This window comes from Ambystoma mexicanum, chromosome 1q (genome assembly GCF_040938575.1).
Source record: "Ambystoma mexicanum isolate Mex_15411 chromosome 1q, UKY_AmexF1_1, whole genome shotgun sequence".
Taxonomy (NCBI): Eukaryota; Metazoa; Chordata; class Amphibia; order Caudata; family Ambystomatidae; genus Ambystoma; species Ambystoma mexicanum.
This window is the reverse complement of record NC_090922.1, coordinates 476317638-476339080: the sequence shown is the minus strand read 5'-3', so window position 1 is coordinate 476339080 and position 21443 is coordinate 476317638. Positions and strand designations below refer to the sequence as shown.

General features: G+C 45.7%; 1 protein-coding gene across 2 annotated transcripts in view; it reads left to right on the top strand.

Moving 5' to 3' along the window:
* Positions 1-21443, top strand: part of LOC138529088 (phospholipase A2 inhibitor 25 kDa subunit-like) — an 86386-nt gene that overhangs the window by 48108 nt on the left and 16835 nt on the right. For both annotated transcript variants that reach the window (XM_069640814.1, XM_069640815.1), the window contains exon 2: positions 6466-6573. In XM_069640814.1, coding sequence (XP_069496915.1) covers positions 6466-6573 — 108 coding nt within the window. The remainder of the gene's footprint in view (positions 1-6465; positions 6574-21443) is intronic.

Genomic DNA, 21443 nt, shown 5'->3' with positions numbered 1-21443 from the left:
TCTAAATTCCTGAGAGACCAGCAACCACTTGGTAGGGGAATTAAGTCCTTTTACGTTAAGCGTGCCCACTCTGATGAATCTGGGTCTACCCACTATATCGTGTATCGGCATGGCCATATCTGTAGTTTAGTCGCTCATCAGGAGGCCTCAGCAAACCACCTTTCATTTCGGGAAGTACAATGTTGTATGCACCTGTACGAAATCCTGTGTCTATCCCACCCCTTCCCCTGCCCCAGTCCCCCTCCCTAACCTTCCCCTGTGGCGTCCGGTCTAGCTGGGTTATCGTCACCCAGGCAAACTCAGACCACCAGTAAGGACCGTGCAACTCACAGCCCCAGAATGTATCACTTCAAACAACAATGAGCCCCATGCTTCCCCCACTGCCCCTTTTACCGTGACACAGGCAAGGTCATTTGTTCCATAAACATCGATGCCACGGCTATGATCATCAGTTTCATAGTCTTTGGTGTTCTGCTCATATGCGCCCTCAGCCCAGAGTGGTTAGACAGGCTCTCAGTTCTGTCCTCCATCATGATCGTGGCAATGTGTGATGGTGGGATTTCAATGCTCCATGTCCGGGGATGCGTTCATACTCCTACATTTTCTAAAGCCTGGTATCTTCCTCCGCCTCAGCCCTTTGATCCGCCACTCTCCGTCCCCCCCTCTTCTTCCGCCTTGATTTGCTCCTTCATCTTGTTCTCCCACCAGGTCCAGTGTGCAGGCACGAATATCCTTGTCAGATTTTAGCCTGATCGTATTGCCTTCCCATTCAAATGTAAGCGAAAAAGGGTAATCCCAGCGATATCGCACACCCTTTTCTTTTAGCCATTTGGTGAGCGGGAGGCACTTCCTTCTCATCACCAATTTGAGGGCGGACAAATCCTGATAAATCAAAACATTTGCAGTATCAAGGGTAATCTGTGGGCACATTCAGGCTTTCTCGAGGACCCTTGCTTTGTCTACATTGTTATGGAACCTCGCTAGCATTGTTCTTGGGCTGCCGGGTGTGCCTCCGGCTCTATGAATGCGGTCGATTTTCGGTTCATCCACAGAGTCATCCTCGAATAGGAGTTTCAATAGTGTGTGCAAAGTTCTCTTCAGGTCAAGTTCAGTCTTCCCCCTCCTTTTCTACTATGCTGATACATAAGTTGTTACGTCTTTTGCGATTTTCCAGGTCGTCAACCTTCAAGAGGAATTCCTCCTCCCTGGCCTCAATGTCTGCGATCCTCTGGTCCATTTGGGATTCGAGTGTGGTGAGGGAGGTCTGGTTATGCTCCACCTCTTCCAGTCTCTCCTCCATCTTGTCTATTCTCTGGGTTATCTTATCAACCTTTCCCCCAATATCAGCTCTTATGCTCTTCATTTCATTCAATAGATCGGCTACATCTGCTTTGGTTGCGGCCGCTTCAGGCCCTGGGGATGACATTATGATGACCCGGGTAAGGATGTGATCAGCACGGTGGGGGGAGAATTTGTAAGGGGCGAGCCTCTCCTTTACGTTCAGGTGCTCTGGACGAAAGGCGATTTAGAGGGCAGAATCCAGCCCGGCGTAGCAGGTACCTGTGTGTCAGCGTTGATCTCCCTGTTAGTGCCTGAGGAGAAGAGGGCACACACCCAAGGTGTGGGGGCCCAACCTTCTGTCAGGCGATTGGGGTCCAGTGTAAGTAGAGAGAATTGGAGTCGCCAGACATGATGGTACTAAAGGAATGGTAGTCGTCCCATTGAAGCAGTTAGTCTCCCACCTCAGATGCCCTTCTTGGCAGGACAAGGTTTCAAGATCGTTAAGGCCTTGTATGCGTTTTGTTCTTGGACTGGGGGTGACAGTTTAATTATTGACAGATGAGAACAGTGTTGAGGAGGGCACACGTCCTGGTGTCCAGGGGACCAACCATCTACCGGCCCTCGATGTTATGTACTGAGGTGAGCGTCTCTTGATAGTGTTATGTTATGTTATAAGAATTTATTAAGCACACATACGCCGAAGGCATCATGGTGCTAAAGGCAGCTAGCAGAAACAGAACAGGGAGGAGAGCCATTAGAATAATAATGTTTTCAATTTACGTCGAATGCCGAAATGATCAGCAGTGCTCCGCAGAGCATGCAGAAGTTTGTTCCAGGCATTAGCGGTAACAGTGGAAAAGGTGCGACCACCTGAAAGAGCCAGCCTATGCCAAGGAACCACAAGAAGAAGGGCTGATTGAGAACGAAGGGGGCGGGGAGGTATGTAGTGCACAAATTTTGCTTGAAGATACTCAGCTCTAATACAGTAGAAAGCTTGGTGGACCTTACACATAGATTTAAACATGACACGGGCCTCTACGGGAAGCCAGTGCAGTTGCCTCAGTAGCAGGGACATATGATTGCCGAAGGACGGGCGGAGTATAGATCTGGCAGCTGCATTTTGAAGGAGCTGCAGACGTTTAGTTAAATAAATAGGTTGGCCCAGATAAAGTGAGTTACATTAGTGGGGACCCCAAATGGCAGTGTTTCACCAGTATTGTGTTTCACTTTAGGGGTCTGATCATCTCCCTCAGGGAAGGTATTCGTTCCATGCTGTATGCTCATTATAGGCATTCGACACAGTTGGAAACTAGGTAGATTGTGTGGCTCCTGGCTTTCCTATTTGTCCACCAAAGTTCGTAAATGCTGATGTCACTATATCCCTCTCCTGTCTGGAAGGCAGCAAGTAGGTCAGCGTAGTCAGAACAGTATTATAGAGCTTCAGAAGTGTTTCAGAGTGATTCAGGTATAATGCAGAGAATGATTGATACAGCTAGTTCGCACTTGTTGCCCATTTATAGCCTTCATCTCTCCGGGTCTCTCGTGTGGAGCCGTTGCCTATCGTTATGCGTGAGAGCCTTCTCTCGGTCCACGTGTGTTATTAAGTGCACAATATGCACAGCGGGGGGCCCCAGCCGGGATGAGGAGTAGGACAGCGTGGGAAGTGTGTCCGCTGTATGCTGGGCTCCGCGCAGTCGTCTGTAGGCCTTGGAGCTTCTTTGCTGTAAGGTGACGTACCGAATCCAGAAGGTGGGATTCGCAGGTCCACTAGCCCAGTAGGGCGTGCGGATCGTGTGACACAAGGGGGCCACGGAGGTACTTTTTCCTGTGTTCTCCTCCCTGCATTTATTGCTTAGCGCCGTGATGTCTGTGGGTCAGTTAGGTAAGTGGTATGAGCACGCCTTCAATATAACACGGCTAGTAGGGAGGGGGCCGTTACAAGGACCAGGCCATCCGGCGCCAGTCTTGTTGTTGGGGCGATCCGGGTCTAAGCAAGGTCCAATCCGGCACACAAGGGCCGATTTGCTGCCTCACAACTATGCGCACATCAGCAGCATTTGTATACTGAGTGCAAGGCACTGACTCGTTTGTCAAGACTTCACTGGCCTGCCACTCCGTTGTCCGCCGGTCCGTTGTCTCTCTGCGTTCCGGATATTTGATGGTCAGCCCAGCTGAAAGCCGTGGGTCCGATTGATCCTCTCAGCTCTAATATTCAGGCCCCTCGTCGGATGGGAAGAGGACTGGGTCTTCACAGGAACGTGAAAGAGGGCATGCCCAGCAGATCAGACTTCCTGGAATCTGTTTGTCACTACACAGCGGTCTGGTTGGTATCCGCTCCCTCTCTTGAGCCTTGTCCGCAGGAGGGGCTGCCGTACCGGTCCTCCGTGGATGCAGGGTCGGGTGCTGGTGCGGAACCGGTGCTATGGTGAAGACACTCTGGCCATCCCTGGTCCACCGGAGTATCCCGCTGGAGCGGCACGGGCCCTGCGAAAGCTACGCAGTCAGTCTTCGTAATACCAGAGGGTGGATATTTCTGTGAATCCGCCACCGATTTCCTTCGGGTTTTCGGGCAGCGGTGGGGGCCACCTTCACACCTCGGATTATCTCCTTTGCTCATGGGGGGGTGTCCTTCAGCGGGGGCTCAAGCCGCTTTCCAGGGCTGCTTGACGGAGCTCACACGGAGGAGGAGTCCATCCGTGTGCCCCCTGGTGGCCGGTCCCTCTATAGATAGTTAAACCATAAGTGAGACCTTCTTCAAGAACATACCCTGAGAACTAAATTACTCTTAGTGGCTGGCAACTTTGACAAGTTAGGTACCACAAGATCAAATGAGTTCTCCAGTATCACACACTTGGTTAAGAGGTGAAACTGGGATTTGAGCGCATCTGTAATTTCTGCACTTGACAAATTGTTTCCCAGTTCTTATCACAGAAAAGGTTGTAATTATTTGTGAACATTTGACTTTCATGAACCACAATAATTCTCTGTTTTGTAGAACTGACTTGGAAAGTAAACAAATCACATAATAATCTACCTTGACAATATTTTAAAATATAACTTCATAGAAGCATGTTATTCAAAATGAGAATGATTCTGGCTTCATGCTCTACATCATCCAGGAAAGTATTCAAGTCCCAGAATATTAATTGTTGTGAGCTTTAAATACTTAACCAATCACAGACTTGTGGATTGATATTTATGATGTGCAGAAGTATGTTTGACATTGTATAAAACGTCATCCCACATCTCGTGCCAAATAAGCACACCTGAAAATATTATTGCCAGAGACCTGTGACATTTTCTCCCCTGTCTTTTTTCTAAGACACCTTCACTCAAATGGCCTACATGAAATGAAAGATCAGGCAATGGGCTAAACAATGCCACCAATATGTGAAAAGGCACACCTTCTCACAGAAGGCAGCAGAGTACTATACAGTGAGATAAGTAGATTTCTCCGGGGTACCGTTTTGTCTACTTGCAAAGCCAGATATGAGCCTCAACACTTTGGTTCCACAGAATTGAATTTGAGTATCTAATCACCTCACGTTTTGCTCTTTATTGGGGATGACTGCCAGTTTTTACAACCTTCATTTGGAGGAACCAAGTTCTCAACGTGCATCATACTGATGCTGTGTTCCTTTTTATATCTGGCACTATTTGGTGCAGGCACATTGTTTTATAGCGCAGTGCATTTGACTATCACAAAAGTATATATGCACGCTGTAGCTGTTAAGCATATTACGTTAATGTCACTTTTGAGTGGTGACTATGATGGGCATCCTGCTGATGGTGAGATCTGTGCGTCACCTGTGAGTAAATCCCTGTTTTAAATCTCTGAGGCCCGTGTTGTTAAGCCGGTCTGTAGAAAGCAAGTCTGGCATGTTTTCATATGTTTTCTGCTGTGGCTTCCTGCATTAAAACACACTCTGTGCGGCCATGACCATGTTGTAACGCTCTGTTATCTTTCATGACCTTGCCTCATAGGCGACCTGCGTGTGTTGTCCGCCGTATGTCCCCTATGAGGATCCCCCTAAACCGGGTTCCCCACTATTAGGATTATATATTAACACAGAGCCAAACCACACTGTACTTGTCATCAACTATTGAAAGATCAAGAATCAATAGCCAGTGAAAATCAATTGCCAAAACAGCAATACTCAATGTGACTCTATTTGAAGAATGAGGTTCAGGACATGGGTAATGTCCTGCAGACATCATCGCCTTGAGAAAGTCCTTGTGTCGAAACACGTGTTGGCTGTTTGCTAAAGAAGAACCAGAACCACATTAAATCCAAATATGGGATAGATCATGTATACACTAGATATCTATATACTGTCTACTTGTTAACTTAAGGGTCAGCGTGAGTAAAATGTATAATTCGTTAGATTGTATACTTTATGAGGTTAAGGGGTAGGACCTCTCTATACTAGTTGCGCAGCACACCACGTAATAAACAATAGGGACCAGAGCGCACCGAAAGGCGGCCATACTCAACTCAGTTACTGATCAAAGGGAGACCCTTTATTTTTCCACCACCACAAATAACAGTAATAACAGATGCATCCCTCTCAGAATGGGGAGCACATTGTCAGCTCCTCAATGCATAAGGAAAGTGGTCAGTAAAGCAGAGAAGCTGCCACATAAATTGGCTAGAACTGCTAGTAATAAAAATGGCATTGACATCTTTTCAGCATCCTCATACAATTGCAATGTTTTACATCAACAAGCAAGGCAGAACACACTCTGCCTATTCTCGTACAAAACATCTGACACTGCTGCACACAAAGGAACATGCTCATGTGGGCATAACATGTTGAATGGAAACTGAACTCTCTGGCCGACACCCTCAGCAGAGTCGAAGAGTGAAAGATCATGGGTGCACGCACACATAGAATAGGGACAGTTTTGCAGGTATACCCCTGACGATATCCAGTTTTCCAATTTGAATAAACAATATGTAATACGCCGCACCTGGCGACCTGGCAAATGGCGTCCTATGCAAAGCATGTGATTCTAAGATGACACAAGCCACAGAAAGATGATTACTGGTAAGTAATATTTACCATATGGCATATAGCACATAGTGAACCATCTCTTCCCACTATGCTAGAAAGGTGGTATGATGTGTCCTGTAAGTGTTTGTTAAGGGGCAGGCTAACGTTTCTTTCTTTTTTTCTGTTTCAGGATATTCCCTAAAATGCCAGAAATGCACCAGTGATACAGACAGCTCGTGCACAGGCCCTTCTGAAACCTGTGCTGCCTCCGACAATGTCTGTGTGTCTACCTATAGCGGTGAGTGTACAAAAAAACCTTTTGGCAACAACACTGGTAAGGTACAAACACGGCAAGTATAAACATTCACTCCAAACCATTACAAATCGAACTTGACACTTATTTCAATGATGGTATTGATGTAACCTGGCTTATACTTGAAGGTTAAGGTTTGACTTGTAGTAGTATGGAGCGAGTTGAGTGGTTGAATTTGCTGTGGTTTACAGTGAGTGCACAGTGGCGGGTTGGAAGAACGAGACAGAAACATTAAGGACATTAGGAACTCTATTCAATGAAATTCTATGAAAAGGCCTAACTTTCCCTATTGCAAAAGCGAACACCCTGCCTATCTAAAGAAATTAAGGATGCTTGTCTGTCATCAGGAAGTCCCAAGTAAAATGTCCTTGGTCCAAACCTAACTCTACCTGACCCTACCACTAGTTTTACCAACTTAAATTCAGCCAAAAGAAGGTCTTTCTTCTCCTGGGCTTCTAGTAGTTTCTGTTAGTCCCTGTATGGAAATGTCTCTCTCTACACTTGTGTTTCTTTAAACAACCTTCTTTGGTAAGCTCTGCATATCTCCTCCATGTGCTCTTGTAGCTCTTGTAAAACACTTCTGTGCTTGGTGCTCTCTTTAAGGTTATGCTACTTACAGCTTGTTTTGAGATAGTCTCTCACACTTTTGTCTTCACTTATGATCCTTTACAGCTTGTTTTGAGATAGTCTCTCACACTTTTGTCTTCACTTATGATCCTTTCATAGTCTCTCAATGCATCCATGGCTACTTTGCATGGGGCTTGATCCCCTTTTAGATTCCCCGCTCCTGGGTTCTCTCTTTTATGCTCTTACTTCTATTATTTGATTCTCTTGGTAATCTTATATTCCTCAGAAGCCATGTCTGGGCTTTGCTTTATGCACTCTTCATCTCGTTGTTCATAAGACCTTTTCCTTCGTCCCAGGGTAATTGTCTTCAGTCCCTCTTTATTCTCTTCACAGGATTATTTGTTACCTGCTTTCTGGTCCTTTTACATTGCCAATCAAACAACTTTATTCCTCATATCTCATCTTTATGACTGTGACGAGTTGCACTCTTCATGTACTCTTGCCCGGCGGTCTCCCACTTTTCCCATTCTCTCTGGCACCTTCATCTGCATATGAGAACGTTGCATGGCTCTGCACGCCCTTGGTATTCTCCATTGTCAGTTTTCCCATACTGGATGTTTGTAGGTGTCTCGTTCTCGGCGTCCCCTCAGCCTGCAGCCATCTATGGACGCAGGCGACAGGGAGCTCCTCGTGCTCCCAGCTTTGATGATCTCGGCGTCGTTCAGCAGGCGTCTCACCCACTATGAGAGATTCATTTTCACACCACCACCACATCCTGGATACCTCTCTTTTCTCGGGCAGTGGTTTCCCCATTTCTGTTCTCACCAGTCTACCTACTGGCATCTCACTGTGGCATCCCTCGCTGATTCGGAAGTCACAGGCTTTGCAGCTGGTCTCTGTTCCATCTCGCCAAGCTGCACATCATGGAGTTTCTCCTGCATACAATACTCTCTCGTCCTCCTTCCTCCACTTGTCTCAATTAAATACACGTCTCTTCTTAAAGAGGTATCCTCTTTTCCTTTTTCTAATAGATTCACTTCAGCATTTCCTGGAGCCAGATATAAAGAGGTTACATTCTTCTTACCAGCAGGCAGTCCCATATTTGCCAATATGTTGTGCAATCGAGGGAGTTCCTCATGGGAAATGGGAGTCTTTGTCCCCTAAGGGGGAGTCATTCCCAGTGAGACCCCACTTGCCCATACCCCTAGGGAGGGTATTGCAGAGTGGGCTCACCTCCCTAACCTCAAAAGGGGTGGCTTGCCCTTAGGGAGAAGGGCCAAATACTCTTGATTCGTCACATACCCTTCCCCTTATGGTGGTGGCTTCCCCATCTCTGTTGAGAGGGGATCGCACAGAAAGTGCATGTTTCCGTGTTACTTTCCTTTTTGGTGTTCCACAGTGCAACAAAAAGGATGTAATCCAGGAAATTTCTCATTACTCTCAGGTTTGTGTCTTTTTTCTGGCTCATCCAGGTCAATGCTGTGAGATGGCTAACTTGATGGCTAATACTTCAAGTTCTATATTAACATGTGACTGCTCTCATGGAAAGAGCTTCTTGCTGCGGTATAATACTGGATTTTCAATCCCATCATATTCTTGAGAGAGCACTGCACCCAAGCCAACTTTAGAAGCATCAGTCTGTAAGGTGAATTCTTTATTAAAATCCTTCATTTTAAGAACTGGTTCCTGACAAAGGATGGTTTTCAGGCCCTCAAAGCTAGCTTTGTCGGTCTTATCCCAAATTAGTTTACAGGGTTGCGAGTTCTTTAGCTTGTCAATGTGATTAGCCGCCAAGGTAGAGTCATTTGGGATAAACCTTCGATAATATGCGGTTAATCCCAGGAAGGTGCGAAGATCGCGTTTTGTTTTAGGAGTTGGTGTTTGCTGCACCACCTTCACTTTCGCCACTTGGGGTTGGAGAAGGTCATTCCCAGATATTTTACAGCTGACTAGGCTAGGTGGCACTTTTGTGGATTTGCTCTTAAGCCTGCTTTCCTGACAGCATGGGCGCTCAAATAGAGATGGTGTACATGCTCTGTTACTGTGGACTACTATATCATCCAGGTATGCTCAACAGAAAGTAGTATAGAGTTTTACAATGTTGTCCATCAGCCTTTGAAAAGTGGCAGGAGCATGGAGACCAAAGGGTAAGGCTTTTAATTGGAACAGGCCTTGTTGAGAAAGCAGTCTTTTCCCCATCCGCTGGATTTTTTCGAGTCGAAATGTACTTGGCTGTACCCAACGTTTCGATTAGGTCATCAATCAGGGGCATTGGGTTTGATGATTGCATTTAGTTCCCTAAAATCTATACAGAAACTCCAGGATTTATCAGGTTTGGAAACTAGGACAATAGGGGAGGGCCAGGGGTTCTCAGAGGTGTAAGGGATGCATGGTATCACAAGTATGACACTAACACAAAAAGTACAATTTGTAAAACCTTTATTGAAATTTCAATGGGGTTGGAGATACTCCTAATGTGGCCTATAGCTAAGATGGGAGTACTATCGACCATCAAACAATAAATAAAACAGTCCTAGTTGTGTCCGTCAAATCAAAATGGCCTATACTAACAAAGACCAGATGCCTGCCCTATACCTTGTACATTAATGTGAAAAGGAGAATATGTGTGCAAAGGAAAGTCAGTGTTCAAATATAAAGAAAACATTTGGCTGAGTCAGCTCTCCTCCCCATGTTGGACAGCACAGGTGGTTCCTGTAGGCAAGATGATACCTCTGGCTCAGGCTCTTAGCACAAATGTAGTTCAATAAGTGGATCGAGGCCCGCCTGGCCTTCCACATTAAAGTCTCTCTTTCCAACCTTCAAATACAGTTCACCAATCAATTCACGTTGGTGCCCCTCTGTTGGGCTCAGACCTCTTAAAGCAAAATTCAAATCTGTCTCCCTCAACCGGGTCAGACCTCTTAAAGCAAAAGTTCACTTCCAAAAGTTTGTTGGTCTCCCTCTTTCGGGCTTGGACCTTTCAGAGCAAAACAAAACACTTGCTGGGGTTCCCTTCTCCAAGCTTTATTCACTTCCTTTAGGGGTTCCCTTCCCCTAACATATTACACCTTTGATCTCCCTCTGTGTGGCTCGGATTGTTTCCCGATGTCGAATCCGAAGACTTTCAAATGTGCATGGTTGCTCTTCAGACCTCTGCAGGACCACTTCGACTTTAACAACTTGTAACTTACACTTCTATATAATTTTCCCCAGTGCTTCCTGGTCTGAGTAGTTCACAGTATTATATAGTTCAACGTTCACCTTTTTACTCTCCCCTTTTCTCTCGGTCAATTTCAATCACCTCGCTTTTACAGTTCATTCACTTTATCGCTACCAATCTTTCACCTTTCACAGAAACTTCCGAGTGGGCTACTTTCTTTCACCGGGCCACTCTGTTACTCAGTATTGCTTATTTTCCAGCTATTGTTATTTCAAAGTTCACTCACAGGTCTGCCTTTCATCACGTCAGCACACACCAATCTCTCACGTTGCTTGCCAACTCACCGGCTTTGTGCATTTCTTTTCTGTTCTATGCTGCTTTGATTCTCAAGGCAAGGTAGTACCACATGTTTGACCTCGCCTCCCCAATTCTGATGTTCACCTGGGAGAGTTGCTGGATTCGTTGAAACACAATGCAGCTTTCTTGTTTGGGACTCAGCCTTCCCCACTGGCCTTTTGCCGCCTTTTGGAGGCAATGACCTCCTGCAGAGAACTCTGGAATTCTCCACCTGTGGCTCTCATCCCTCGGTCTGTTGCTCTGCTCCAGTTTATGTTTATGTTTATTTGTTTATATTGCGTCATAGCCCACAGGCATCAGGGCTTCCAGTAGGCTCGCCTTTGCCCCATAAATTCTGTTCTTACTCGTGTTTCACCTTGCCCAGAGCTTGTTTCTACATTCCGCCTTTTATCTGTGTGAGGAGAGCTAATTGGCATCAGGTGTATGCACTTCGAATCAATTGCCTGACTGTAGCTGACCCAATTAGTGGGACATGTCCAATGCGATGTGTAAGAGTTAGTGTTGTTACTCTCAGTTGTCATCTTCCTCAGCCCAGTGTTTGTGTTGAAGGGGATTAAGGGGATATGGGACATTAGAGAATCCTGGGAAATAGGAAGGATCATAGGTACAGGAATGGAGGAATGCCGCGTCTCACCACCGGCTGCCTCACCCCCACTCTCCGAAGACCCCTCACCCAGGTGATACTCCCGCACTGGTCCACTCCCTGGGTCTGGATCCAAAGGTGATGGCTGTGCCCTGGCCACCCGAGAGAGAGATCCCTGAGGACTAGCAGGTGAGACACCCTTTTGTTTCTCACAGAGGGCGCAATGATATCAGCCTTGAGCATCTCCTCTATCGCCTGTTCAATGATTTTTCTCCTTGCCTCCGGTAACCTATATTGTCACTACTCATCAGGGTTGAGAGGTTTGGCATGCCTGGAGACAGCGCAATTAAACCATCAAGTTTCCTTGCAAGTGGTCTAGTTGTTTTCCCAACCTGGCATCCCTCTGTTCTGAATAATTGCAGAATGGCCGCAACGGCGGACTCGTTGCAACCCTGAGCTCATCTCTTTGGGTGAGACAATAGTTTCTTCCTCCTTCACTGCTTCCTTCGCTCCTTGCCTTCCTTGCCCTTGCCACCTTAGCCTCAATACTAGCCTCCCTTTCCCACTTGCCTTCGCTCTGCTGTAACTTCCATCCATGCCTGTTATTCTTTGTGTTTCTGCTCTGGGTGTTTACACTGTCCGGATCACTGGAGATATTCTATCTGTGGTACTAGCTACCCCGCCTTTCCACTGTCATCGGATCCTTGCCATACGACCCATGTTTTTTTTTATACCGGCTGGCTCCCCCCCCCTTTTTGAGAACTGCACCCGGAGAAACACTAGGTCTTGCTGTTATACCTGGCAGACAGAGTGGCTTTTTACACGGGCAGACCTTACCCCTTTGAGGGTCGACGATCGGGACAAAAGAAAAAGCCTGGAGCCTCTCAGTCCAAGGAATCCTCTGAGTCAAGCTTTGATTCTTCAGTTGAGGAAGAACAAGAAATGTGTGAAAGTTTGCAATGCCAGAGGAATATGGCAACAGAAGAGCAGTTGCAAGAACATGCATCTGCAGTTCAGGGACATACCATGGAAGTTCAGTCACTGAAGGTTCAGAATGCCATACTTAAGCAATACATGACAATTCACGAGGGTCCTGCCACATATTTACCACACTTGGGTTTGGCACGCAGCAAGTTTGAAGGTTGCCCAAAAAGACTTCGGTGAATTTATAGATGCATGTATTGTCTATTTCACCTTTCGTCCGACTACTTATGCCACAGACAGGTCTAGAGTGGGATTTATGGTCTCCACCATGACGGGAAATGCATTAGCTTGGGCAACCCCATTGGTGGCTTCAGCCAGTCCCGTCTTGCAGGATTATACAGCCTTTCTCACTCCTTTAAGACAAGCATTTGAACGTCCTGAAGTGGTTTTCTCAGCTTGTGAATCCCTTCTCGATGTCAGACAAGAAACCATGGATCTCATGTCATATATTTCCATGTTCAAATGAATTGACACAGAGGCTGGAAGGCCAGAGGGAGCACAATACACAGTGTTCAGGAGAGGCCTGAACCAAGATATTTCAGTGCCCAGACACCCTATCAGATCTGATGTCCATAGTTCTTCAGATGGATTATAGACTGGCAGAAAGAAGATTGGAGAGGAAGAGGAATAAGGGTTCTGCTACACTGCTGCAGACGGGATCTACTCAGAACACCGTGGAATCTCCTCTCCAGGAAGAACCTATGCAGATCGGATCGGCCCGTGGGCCACTTACCACTACTGAAAGAAAACAGAGACGGAATATGGGTTTATGCCTGTATTACGGGTCCAACGCTCATCTCGTTTGTGTTTGTCCAGATGTGCCACCTCGACGCCAGGGGAACGACAGACCCTGGTCCTTGAAGGGACCACCAACTGGGGTATCTCGAAGTGTCCCACTGTCTCTACACAGTCCATATCTGGAAGATTGGATTCCCACCTAATGGTGTTTCCCATATGCCTTCATTTGGCTGAAGGATGACAGATTCTCACTTCGGCTTTGCTGGATGGCGGGGCTGCAGGCAATTTCATGGACACCATCTGGGCAGAGAAGGAAAATGTTCCTCATTGTCTCAAACCCGTCAATCAACCCATGAAAGGAGTTGATGGTAAACCTCTTTGTTCTGGGCCCATCACTCATTCTTCATTACCAGCAGTAGTATCCATCTTTGAACACCAAGAAACCAGCAATTTTGACATAATCAGGGCAGCTTGTTTTCCCATAATCCTAGGTATACCCTGGTTACGTCTGCACAATCCTGACATAGATTGGGCAAAAAACACTCTTCACTTCGCTTCCGATTATTGCACTGTCCATTGTCAACCTTCTGGTAAAGACAGTACATTCACTGCTACTTATGTGGCCACACAGCCCGCAGTCTGTGAGATATTTCACATTACTGAACCTTACAGGGAATACGCGGATGTATTCGAAGATCGGAATCCAAAGGAACTAACCCCCTCATAGGGCAGAAGACTGCACTATTGATCTAGTCCCGTAAGCAGTTGTACCTTTTGGCAGGATGTATTCACTCACACTTCCAGAAAAAAGGGCCTTGAAAGAATACCTAGATAATAACTTGCAAAGTGGATTTATCAAAGAATCCAGATCTCCTGCGGGGGCCTCATTGTTCTATATCGCGAAGAAGGACATTAAGGAATTGAGGCCATGTATTTATTACAGAGGACTCAACGCGGTTTCCATTCGAGATCGCTATCCCATGCCCCTGATTAAGGACCTTCTCAAAGCAGTACCGGGGGGGCCTCCATCCTTACCAAACTCGATCTTCGAGGGGCTTATCATCTGCTCCGAGTGTGAAGAGGAGACAAATGGAAGATGGCCTTCAGGACATCTTACAGGCACTTCGAGTACTAGGTGATGCCCTTTGGCTTGGTCAATGCCCCGTCCATTTTTCAACGCTTCATGGAGAGATTATTTTCTGACCTTCTCTTCCATTCGGTAATAATTTATCTTGATGACATATATCTGGGAGTGAAAATATTTTGGCTGATTGTTTATCCAGGAACCCAGCCGTGATATCTGATTTACAACCCCACAAGGAACGCTTGCTTCTAGGAAAGAAATTATTTTTAGCAGTAACCTAATTTCTTCAAGATTTCAAAGAGGTGTCTTTAGGTTATCAAGCACCTAACACCAACAGAAAACAAACACTCTTAACCATTCGAGAAGGTTTGTTATTTCAGGGTGAGAGTCTCATGGTACCTTCACGTTCCCTTTAGAGACAGGTCATGTCTTGGTGTCATGATTCTATAACCGCAGGTCATAAGGTTATGCTGCCACACAAGACCTGGTGTTACATTCTTTCTGGTTGCCTTCGGCCTGAAAGGATATTAAGGAATACTTTACTTCATGTCCTGTGTGTGTGGCCAACCCAAGTACAGCACCTCGAAACCCATCAGTTTATTAATTGAAGAAAGTACGCCTGTGCTTCCCTGGAGTCATTTGTCTACTGACGTTGTGATGGATTTACCCAGGTCTCAAGGGTGCACCACAATCATGGTCACCATAGACTCTTTCAGTAAAACTGCACATTTCTCTCTGTTAACCGGACTACCTACTGCATCTGAGATGGCAAAGGTTTTCCTACAAGACATATTCCGCATGTACGAACTTCCAAAAACCATAATATCAGACTGAGGTTCCCAATACACTTGCTCTTTTTGGAAGACCTTATGTGAACTCTTGGGTATACAAGGCTCTCTGTCTTCTGGTTACCATCTATAAAGCAACAGACAAACAGACCGGTTAAACCATGCCATGGAACAATACCTATGCTGTTTCACCAATGTCAAGCAAGACAACTGGCTACCAATTGCTGAATTCCCATACAACAGTGCCATCCATACTGCCATAAAGATAGTCCATTCTTTTGCACTTATGGATATCACCCCAGATCTTTCCCTTGTATTCCATTCCTCTCTTCTTGTTTGCCATCCATATATTCTTTGCTGGATAACATGTCACAGACACATAAACTGTTGGTCCATACAAGATAGTCAAGAAGATAAATCATGTAGCCTTCAAACTACTTATGCCCAAACATCTCTGCAGGATCCATCCCGTTTTTCACTCATCATTGTTGTGAACTTATCCTGATGACTGGAATCGCAAAAGACTACCAGATCAGTCTATACCCTGTGAAGATCCCAAAGAATACTAAGTATCCACAATAGTGCATTCCAGATACCGCAAGGGTGCTTTACAATATCTTGTGCACTGGAAGGGATTTCCTACCTCCCAGGATTCTTGAGAACCAGTTACAAATGAGAAGGCTTCAGTGGTACTCCAACGTTTCCATCAACAACATCCTGGAAAACCTGGAACGCTGAGTATTAGAAGGGGGCATACTGTCACGACTCGTCAGATTTGAACGGTTTGGCATGCCTGGAGACACCACCATGAAACGTGCCATCACGTTTCCTCCGTTTCCTTGCAAGCTATCTAATAGTTTTCCCAACATGGCGTCCCTCCATTCTGAATAATTGCATAACGCCGCAACAGCAGATGCGTTGCAAACCTGTGCTCATTTCTTTGGGTAAAATGCTAGTTTCTTCCTTCTTCACCGGTTCCTTTGTTACTTGCCTTCCTTGCCACCTTAGCTTCCTTCCTAGCCTCCCTTTCTTACTTGCCTTCGCTCTGCTGTAACTTCCACCCCTACCTGTTATTCTTTGAGTTTCTGCTCTGGGTGTTTACACTGTCCGGATCACTGAAGATATTCTGTCTGCAGTACTTGCTGCCCCGCCTTTCCATTGTCATCGGATCAATGCCATACGACCTGGGTTTGTTTTGTGGCGGCTGGCTTTGTCACCCTTTTTTAGGACTATCCCCCGGAGAAACACTAGGTCTTGCTGTTATACCTGGCGGACAGAGTGGCTTCCTCCAGGGGCAGACCGTACCTCTTCGATGGTCGGCGATCGGGACGAAAAAAAAAAGCCTGGAGCCTCTCAGTTCAAGGAATCCACTGTCAAGCTTTGAATCTTCAGGTGAGGAAGAACAAGAAATGTGTGAGATATATAGTCTTAGGTTGATCGTTTTCCCTGCTGGTGTTCGAATGCAATGGAAGCAATTAGTGACTCTCCCTGGTTGTGCCTGAAAAACATTGGCAAATTGAGCCAGCAAGTTACTAAGGTCTTCTTGTTGTGAACAGGGTAATACAGCGGAAATCAATTGATGTTCCCTGTCTGAGTAAGTAAGGAGAGCGGCCATAGCGACTGTAGTGGCCTCACTAGGGTCTACCCTCAACTCTTCAAGAAGGTTAACATGATAGAGTTGTTGTTTTTTTTACATCTTTCAGGGACCTTTTTCTGTGGGTTTCATAGGGCCCATACCACTTGGAAACCACCTTATGTTCAGATGTTGGAAGGAGAACTAAGTCTAAATGACTGACAGCAAATGACCTGGTTACAGCATGTTTGTTATAAACTGTCCTTTGCTGTTCTTGGGTTTGGCCTGGTTGTTTCACAATCTCTCTCACCGCCGCCATATGGGTTTTCATTTATTGGGCCGTTTGGGAAATTGCTAAAATGACCTCCTCTCTCTCTTTCAATGTTTCTTTTACCATGTCCAAAACATCCTGAGATACTCTCCCATAGAGTAACTCGAAAGGAGAATGTCCCTGATGATGCCTGAGGGTTTTCCTGACTGTGAATAAAGCCCAGGATATCATAACATCCCAATTTTTCCCATCGGTTTCCACCAACTTCTGTAAGATTCTTTTTACCATCTGATTGAATCTTTCTACCAAACCATAGATCTGGGGATGGTAGAATGAGGTTCGTAGGGTTTTGATGTGAAGTAGTTCCTTTACCTCTTGCTATGATAATGGATAAGGGTTGTAAGGGAGTTCTCAGGACTGGGATTGCTGCTGTCTTTTGACAAATGTCACATGCCAAAACATAGTTCTTGACATCAGCTAAAACTCTGGGCCAGTAGAATCGGAGTATTACCTGATGTGGGTTTTACCCACTTTAATGATGAGTTGCCGTCAGAATGGAATGTGCTGGCTCTAATACAATTCTACGATGGCTTTGGGGAACCACTAACTGTGTGCGGGGTAAGCCTTCCTTTGTCAAATCACCCCAATATAATAATCCCTTCTTTATAAAGAAGAAGGGTGCTTCCCATTATCGACTTTTGATGTCTCCCCTAAAGTCAGGGTCTATGGCCCCTGCCAGAACAGCCTGACTTGGAGGCTAGCCATCCTTGAAGGCTAGCCATCCTTGGCTACTGATATATCAATATGGACCCGGAGATGGAGGAAGAGTATTTCCTGTGGGTATCAAACACCTCTCATTTGGTGGAATTACAATCTCTTTCATACTTTGTAAGTCAAACTATATGGATTCTTCAGTGGCTACAGTAGGGGCTTTAGCCTTTGGGCTTAGTTTGGTAAAGAGCACGGGTTCCCAACCTTTACCAGTAAGTTGACATCCCACTTCTCACACCATATTATGGGGTTTTGAAGCAGGGCTCGGACACATTAAGAGAATTATGAACTCTATTTAATGAAATCATACAAAAAGGCCTAACTTTCCCTATTGCTAAAGGGACCACCCTGCCTATCTAAAGAAACTTAAGAGTGATTGTCTGTTGTCAGGAAGTATCAAAGTAACATGTCCTCGGCCCAGACCTATCTCTACTTGACCCTCCCACTAGTTTAACCAACTTAAAGATCTTTCTTCGCCCTGGCTTCTTCTAGTTTCTCATAGTCTCTGTATGGAACACTCCACTTTACTGCCGGAAAATTGACAAAACTTGCGGACAAAACTGGTGGAATTCCCACCAGCGGAATTACGACCAGTGGTAATTCCGCCAAAATCCCCATAGAGTCCTATGGACTCATACAAATGGGGATTTACACTGCGTGCTGCAACTTGTAATTCTGTGGTAAAGCCACTGAACCAAATGGCATTAACGGTAATTCCATCTGGTGACAGTTCAGCAGTAATTCCACCCAACTACCGCCAAACTTGGAATGAGCCCAAGTGTAATTAGACTGTGTGGTGTAACACATATGAGTGCATGGTCTTTAAGTGTCTGGCAATACAATGTTGATATTCTTCCTCTGTACCATTTGCGAACACGTGTTTCACTTACAGTTCCACGTTTTTTAATTGTGGCCTCTAGAGTGCTTCTTTAGGAATGTATATACAGACACGTGATATTTTGTAGAATCAAGTTGTAATATAACCAACATGATCAAAAACAGAAATTTTGAAAAAAAGGTGAAATAAAACAAGAAAAATACAAATATTAGTGCACGTCTTTCCTCTAAATAAATTGCAACATAATGATCATGTTTCTAATGGCTCCATGTTTTTCTATTTATTATGAACTTCAAGTGCATTAATCTGGCAGTCTTTCTAAAATTAAATATGACTTCCAAATTATTCGAATTCATATTATGGATCAACATTCCTTCGACATTTTTACTTTAAACAACAGGCCAAATCACAAAAGAGTTTTTGTGTGCGAGAGCCTAAATGTTTGCACTCGCAAGTGGAGACAACTCCTGCATTCCTTCACTTTTATCCTTTTCTGCTGACATAACTTTCTCACAGCAGTCAGCTAATTATGCATGGCGTAAAATATGCAGAAGGGACCGAATGCATTCAATGTGTCTTCCTTGATTGGTGACCTTGCAACAGCAGTTTTCATACTTGTAATTGTAAACTGGGAAGCTATTCTTTTAGGACGTCTAGCACCGTATACAACTTTGACAACCACATTACCAACTTTCCTGTACAAACATTTAAGAGTTGCACAAACTATTGTTTTGGAATATTTCGTGCATTTTCACTTTAGATAGGTTAAAGATGTAGGCCGTCAAAACGTGCTGCTACCTATGTAAGTTGCCTTACCAATACCTAGGTTGGCTTAGAGATCTCTATGACACACAGACATCACTTTCCTTTTCCTGAGCTTTTGTTCAACAAACTAGCACACTATGAGAGTTATAGTCCTGGTTTTCTTCTTTAGAACAAATTGTGCCTCCGAGTGGGATACTGTTAGGTAATGGTTTTTGGAAAAGCAAGGACTTGAAAAGTGGTGTGCCGGAAACACAGAGTTGGTTGGTCACCTCATCTAATTTTGGCTTTCTCTGGTCCTCGGAGCATTTCTTGGCCATTATGTACTTTCCCCGATCCCAACTACCTTGGACACTTACCAGACACGAAAAACGAAAGCACAGTTAATTTTCCTCTTAACAAATCTGAAGGACCAACTGTGATCGATATTCTCCTACTCGTGTCCCTACTTTGTCCATGGGGTGCCATGAAGCGAGCCTGGTTGCAGTTGGAGCCTTATCAATGGACTATATAAATATATCACACATGCTTATCACGCATAAGTGCCGACAGGGGAAGATGCGATTATCTTCAAGCCCTGCTTCTGAATAAAGTTAATGGAAGAACATTAAGTTCGAGCAATCAAGATCAGCTGCTGATCCCTAAGTGTAGAACGGAGGGAGCCGTCTATGCCGTTGCGTGAAGGGCCTGGAACGCTTTACCACTAGAGCTAAGAGGCATTGAATCTATAGAGGTTTTCTAAAGGAAATTGAAAACTTTCTTGTTTGCTTAGGGCTCCCGCCAGCTACTTGCCCTATTTCATGCTCAGTGGTCTCTATTGTTTGCGGTTGTGTTAATTTATCTGTTATGTTTGTTATGTGCCCTTAAGCCTCCAGGTTCATGGCCTGCGCTATACAAATTTAATAACGTAAAGTAAAAGTATATAAATAAATACATAAATTACAGCAAATGACTCTCTTTCGACAGGCCACCAAGACCAAACTGTTGCGCCTACCGCCCACATTTTTCACCATGAAACTAAGGTAGCAACTTGAGATAACCACCCCAGGCAGCCGGACCAATCGGATTCTGTCAATTAAGCACTATAAAATAAACAAAAACCCTACTCTTCTATTTGTCTAGGGCGAGAGAAATGATGAATGTGGGCTCTATTGCAGGAATAAAAGTGGTTGAAATGTTGCCCTGCATATCAGAAGTTTGCAATCTGTGGCTCTCAAGATGTTTTGGACTAGGACTCTCATGATGTCCCACCACTGATTATGCTGTCAAGGGCTGATTGGGGTTGCATTCCAAAACATCGTAAGAGCCCACAGCTGCAGACCCCTGGCATTGCATGCAAGTGATTGAATTGACCTTCCATGCAAACATCATGTTGTGACACTTACCGGGCCCAGCCCACCTTAAGGGGAGAGCTACCTTAAGGGAAGAAGAGGGAAGCCAAAGGACAAGGCGAGGAGGGGCTAGTAGAGCCCGGGGGAGAGAAACCTGTAGAGGGAGTAAAGAGAGGTTAGAGATTCCTCCATCTCTGTGTTCTGTGAATGATGTGCGGGGCCTAGCAGATTGGGACTCCACAAACGGGAGGCCAACCCAACCATAACAACTGGAGACGCAGCAAGACTTTCCATGTGGTGGGTGAGCTTGGGACTGCATGCCGGAGCACACGCAGAAGCAGCGCGGACCAGAGAGGAGACTGCCGCCTCATTCACGTGTGCGGCCGGAGCAGAGAGGGGGCCCTCAAGGAGGGCCAGCACCCCGGATCTGCGTATGAGATGCGGAACAGAGAGGGAAACGCTGACTCATCCACGTGTGTGGCCGGACCTGAGGAAAAGGAGAAGAGCGACCCAGAGGCAGCAAGACCCACGAGGGAAGAGGACGGAGCCGCTGTGTTGTGACCAAACCAGGGTGCCGAAATATGCACGGGAGTCTTGCAGACCAGGTGCCTGGGAGGAAGAGACCCGAAGGGAGAGGACCGCCGGACCGGAGCGGTAGGAGAACCTGCTGCTCCAAAGCACAGAGAGCGAAGGAGGGAGGAGAGGACGTGCACCCAATCAAGCACGCATCAGCAGCAGACACTGCGTATGCCACAGAGAGGCCATGAAGACACATGACCATGAGATAGTTTGTATCAGTCAAGGTAACAAACCCTGGATAAACCATTCACTAAACCACCAGGGAAGTGCCCCCATGGTCCAACAGAGCCCTCCCCCATAGAACAACTGATGAACAATTGCCACACTAGACCCTCCCAGCAAACCAACAAGGCGCACATAGCATGAAGCAACCCACAGACAGCATAAGGATTACGACATGAAATGGCCTGCTGAGGACACCAAGAGCATGATGCCACAGGAGCCCAAGAGGATAGAAGAAGTTAATGTA